We start from the raw sequence: 5,742 nt of genomic DNA on the forward strand, positions 1-5,742 counted from the left end.
AGATTTTCAAAGATTTTTCTGCTTACCATATTTACGCCGTAGAATATTTATTATATAAAAGAAATAGGCAATATGAGCAAAAACATATGAAAAGAGACTGAAAAATAGCAAGAGTGAAACTGAAATGTATGGAAAATTACGTATCTCCCAACTTTTGGCTGATAGATCATATTTTTTAACTGTTACACTTGGCTGGTAAATTATTGGTCACTTATATTTACTAATTATTCTTTCTTAGTGCATGAAGTTTCAAGAAAAATACTGATCGAGTATTCAAATACTAAAATTGTTTCTATATCATCCCGAATGAAAATAATGATGTAATGCATAAAGAAACACAAATATGGCTTCAGAAACAACTAAGGGGTTTCTCAATGCACTTTAGCTACAAAGAATCAAACACTAAGTACACATTGAAACAAATAAAACGGTTAGGAAAACAATGCACTTTTTATTTTTTCTGTATGAAAGTTTCACATTAAATCAAAAACATTCACAGATCAAAGTTGCCTCACTGAAACCGAAGTTCATATTTCAGGTTTTCAGACTTGCGTGGAATTTCTGATAACATACATATACATATCTCAATTCTCTCATCCCATGTTCCCTCTAGTCCAATATATCCAACTACTGTTTTAAAATGTGACAAAGACTACAGAGAATGAAATGAACTTACCTCACGAAAGGGGGATTATCCGTTCGTGATGACGACGACGGGATGAAAAAAAAACCTCGACTACGACTACCATTTTCTATTTTCGACGGAGGTTCTGACTTGTTTTTCAGAAGAAAAATGATCTACGCCGCTTCTATTTTGATATTTCTTGCAATTTTAATGAGGACCAATGCACAATTGGATGCAGCAGTGATGCCGGTGGATCAAAGTGTCTCGTCGACTTCCGGTGAGTTTTGAAATTAGTTTGAGGACATATAAGGGATATGAGTTAATTGTTTGGCAAAAATTTTGAAACCATGGTGTGACAGGAAATATTTTTGACAAAGCCGCTAACCAATAACTATATTTTAATATTAAAACAAATATACCACGTGGATGAAGACATTTTGAAACTGACTAGTGAGTTTTAACATTTCTTTTGTTGCTTTCTCTAGTTCCGAGAAAAAACTATTTCACTACACAACAGATCTCACAGTTTCATATTTTTCATATAGCTGCGAGTATTAATATTTAATTGATCGGGGGACGTTTTATCCAGCAGTAAAGGAGACGAGAAAAGGTGAGAACGGTTTCAGTGTCACTATAAGTATTATCGTGATTGAATTTGAGTTGATGATCACAATTTGTGAAATTAACAATTCTGTGAGTTCTGTCTCTATAGCGGTGGTTGTTCAAGAACATTAATGAATCATAGTACCGAAAATTCACTGTTTCGAATTGCAATGAATGTGATCTTCTGAAAAACCCACATAACTAGTAACAACTCAAAACATCTTACGGAACATAACTCGCTTGTTTAACACGTGTAATTATGAATTTGAACAGGAAAACCGTAAATGTCGTCAAATATGATACATTGTGTGCATGCATGTTATTTGACTCAGAAATGCATGCCAATGACGATTTCAATCACAATTTTTTTTGTGTTCTCACCTCTTTTAATGAGATTCATAAAAGCCTGTTTCATAACTTTTATTAATATAGATTTTTATTTGGAGGGTGTATTGTAAAGAACATATTATTTTGTTGCAATAAAATTGACAGTTTCATATTTTTCATATAACTGCCAAGCACAGTCATTAATTGATAGTTTCTATGCGATGGTTGTTCAAGAACATCAATGAAACATAGCAGCGAAAATTCACTGGTTCGAATTGCAATGAATGCGATCTTCTGAAAAACTCATACTTGCAAACCGGGCCTAAACGGGCCGACACGGGCCGGAGCGTAACTCGCGTTAAACTCAATTGATTTTTCACCGAAATTCGATTAAAATTTTTTTAAAGTGAAATCTTAGGCACGAGTAACCATCATATATTAGAAAATTACATAAGAATAAAACTTTACTGAAACCGTACAATGTGGAGAAGTTATTGTAGTTTTTGACATCCTCACCCGGAAATCTCTCTCATTCCAGAATCCCCAATAATCGAAACCATGATTGATACCCCCGCATTCCTCAAATCAGCCACAGATAGTCAACGGAAGGAATACATTGAACTCGAAGGAAACCCCAATTTAACATTGGAAATGAAACAAAAAGCGCTATACAATTGGGCACAACGATGCGGGAACCCGGTTAATGTGAGCTGGAAATGGCTGGAATGGCTCATTTCAAAAATCTGGTGTTTGCAGGGTCTTTTTACAATGTACATGGCTGAAAAACAAACATTGCAGTCACAGGAAGACCAGAGGATGTCGGTTATTGTTTCAGGTCTCTCGGTAGAGGCTCAGCAAGCGGATAAGAATGTTAGGGGTAAGTATGGGGAATAAATGCACGGTTAACATTAACTCAAAAAAATTTTCGGTTTCATATAAATATCTTGAAGCAGTGACAATAGAAATGTTTCTAGTGTAAACCATCCTCATGGAATATAGACGCGTAGGAAAATTTAGCCCGAAATTTCAGATTTAACAGTTTTCGATTTTGTTCAAATTGCTCTGATGAAGAGTTCCAGTGGCAAAAACTTTGCAGCTGCCGTGAAATTCCAACTCAGAAGCCTCTCAGTAAACTTAAGTCCAAAAATATCTAGTTTGAGAAACAGATGAAAGTGGAAAATTTTTTCATTGTGTTACTGTTAATCTTTTTGAGTTTGATTGTGAGAGGAATCTAGACGCTACACTCCACCATTAATTTTTCGGATAAGAATGTTCGGGGTGAGTATGGCAAGTAAATGCGATAGAAAAATTAATTTAAATAAAAGTTCCGGTTCCATATAAATATCTTGAATCTGTGACAATGAAAATGTTACTGTCGTAGAACGACCTGGTGAAATATAGACTCGTAGTATTATTTAGTCCGAAACTTCAGATTTTACAGTTTTTGATTTTGATCGAATTGATATGATGAAGAGTTCCAGTGACAAAAAAAAGCAAGCTGCGTAGTAAACTTTAGCCCCAAAATTTCCAGTTTCAGAATGTGATGAAACTGGAAAATTGTTTCAATGTTTACTGTAATCTTTTTTTATTTGGGAGGAATCTAGATGCTACACTCCAGTATTAATTTTTCGGATAAGAATGTTAGGGGTGAGAATGGGGAATAAAAACGATAGTAAAATTAACTCAAATAAAATATTCGGTTTCATATAAATATCTTGAAGCGGTGACAATGAAAATGTTACTATCGTAGAACGATCAGGTGAAATATAAACGCGTAGTAAAATTTAGTCCGAAATTTCAGATTTTACAGTTTTTGATTTTGATCGAATTGATATGATGAAGAGTTCCAGTGGCACAAAAAGTAAAGAAAGCTGTGCAGTAAACATTAGCCCAAAAATTTCCAGTTTCAGAATCTGATGAAACTGTAAAATGTTTTAAATGTTTACTGTCCTCTTTTTCAATTCAGAGAAAATCCAGACGTTACACTCCAGCATTGAGACCAGCAAAAATCACTTTTTTCCAGGAATCACCAACAACTTGAACCAGACCAAGAAAGAAATGGATACCAACGTGGCGAAGCAACTGAGCAAACTCCCCAAGAAGGTCTACTATGAGCTCACTTTTGCTACTCAATAACTCTTCTTTTCCTACGTTTTTCCTTGTTGAAATAAAGAAATAAAATTACTTTATTATACCGAAACAGTTACGAATACGATACATGAACATGCCGGAATTTTCAGGAGCATCACAAATTCTATTGAACAAAGCAAAATTGTTATTTTATAAAACTCGCGGAGTGTGGTAAGCGATAACAGTTTTATTTCAGTGTTGTATTTTTCTAAAACCTCACTATTTGCAGTAACACGATAAGTTAGAAAAGACTCCGCTGACAATGTTTCATAGTTGGCATATAACATGGAGTTTGAAATAAATAGTTTGGTAACTTCTGCTTATTGTATATACATAAAGAAAATCGGGTTCAATATTATTTCAAAACAGCAATTCTTATTAATCATTGGTAAAGAACTTTTCAAGTTTGTTAGTCAAAAATACCGTATCAAACTTTTCTTATTACTTCATCAAGCTACGCAGTTCATTTTTTTTTCGACAACCTGAGTTTCATTATTTGTCGGATCCGTAATCAACCGAGCTTAGCAGCTATTAAAAGTTTGGGATTGGTATAATACAAAACAAACCGTAACAACCCTTTGCTATTATTTAATAAAGTTGCGATTTTCATTTTGTTTTGACCAGTTCAGAGTTTCATCATATGTCGGATCCGTAATTGACCTGATGTCATAGTTGATTAAAGGTCTATTGAAGCCTGGTTCATCAATTTTGGGATCCTCAATATTCAAAACGACACATGTCTCATTCCTGTTTCATAACATCGTTGAGTGTAGACTTCTGTTTAGATGAGTTGATTTATACTTGCTGACCATTGGAAAAACACTGGAAATGTTCTGTAATAGTAGCTTTTGAAAAAATAAATAATACAGTGTCTTTGTTACAGATGTTCCATAAAATGATCGAATTGAATTCAACGTAGGTTGAATCATGAAATTCATACTAATTAATATAAGATGAGAAAACTATAATCCTATTATCCAGCGATCCGATTGAGTTTCGAATGCTTACCATATTTATGTAAGTCTGCTGTAACCGAGGAAAAAAACTTATTCATAGAACAATAATTGTTATCGCGACAGATTGAAGATTAAAATAAATTGAAACAGAACATTTTCGATTTTCTGTAAAATTTAAAAAAATTAGCCATTCACACAAAAAAAGTTCATTTTCAATCTCAACTTAACAGCTAAACAATCTAGAAAAGTTCGAGTTTTTTTCCGATTCGAATATATATGTATGATCGAAACTGATTAAGTTTAAAATAGTTTTGTTTTTAATCTAGGACATCCATTGTCAAATCTCAAATACCTCCACTATCTGAATAACCTGAAACCGAGTTTTTTTTTTTTCATCTTAGTATCAACATATTCTAATGAAAGCCTAAAAGAGATGTTGTTCATGAAACTGGACTTTTTAAATTTTGGTTTTATTTCTCATTTTCAATCAGTAAGATGTTTTTTGATTCAGCCAACCATTTGATGCGATAAGATCACATCTTGACTTATTTTTCTATTTTTGAAATGGCTGCAGTAAAAATTTTGAGTTCAAGAATTTTTGTGTATTCAAAACTTAAAACTTATGAGTTTAATGTAACCGAAACTTCACTTAACCATCAAAATGTATCAAGATTTCAAACAATGCTCTTATAACATATCCACCACAACTATGTACCTCACAATGCCATTATACCTCACAATGCCATTACATTGTGTTTTTGAAACTGTAGCGATGTGAAAATATTTGTGAAATCAGTTTCCATGAAGTAGTTTGAATTTGATTTTCTTGTTATCGACAATCATTTTTAACCATATTTCAATTCAATATTATAATCTTCATCGATAACAACTTGAGAATTCTGAGTCCCAGTGTTGTCCATAATATTTCCAATGATGAAATTGAGGTAATAAATTAGACACCACAACAGAGCTGTGCGGAATTCCTTCCTTCGACTTCCTTCTTCCTTCTTCCAGGCTTTTTTCACTTTTTATTCCTTCTTCCTTATTCCCTTTTGAAAAATTTTATTTCCGTCTTCCTTGTTCCTTCTTCCGTTGAAAAGT

At 33.3% G+C, this 5,742-nt stretch overlaps 1 protein-coding gene across 1 annotated transcript; it reads left to right on the plus strand.

Moving 5' to 3' along the window:
• Positions 1–793: 793 nt before the first annotated feature.
• Positions 794–3,691, plus strand: GCK72_013012 (uncharacterized protein; the record flags this gene model as incomplete). The annotated part of the gene is made up of 4 exons (XM_053729578.1): positions 794–902; positions 2,094–2,260; positions 2,312–2,432; positions 3,579–3,691. 4 exons carry the CDS (start codon positions 794–796, stop codon positions 3,689–3,691), a joined length of 510 nt encoding a protein of 169 aa, XP_053584350.1.
• Between the last annotated feature and the right edge of the window lie 2,051 nt (positions 3,692–5,742).

The sequence above is a fragment of the Caenorhabditis remanei genome, chromosome IV (assembly GCF_010183535.1).
Source record: "Caenorhabditis remanei strain PX506 chromosome IV, whole genome shotgun sequence".
NCBI lineage: Eukaryota > Metazoa > Nematoda > Chromadorea > Rhabditida > Rhabditidae > Caenorhabditis > Caenorhabditis remanei.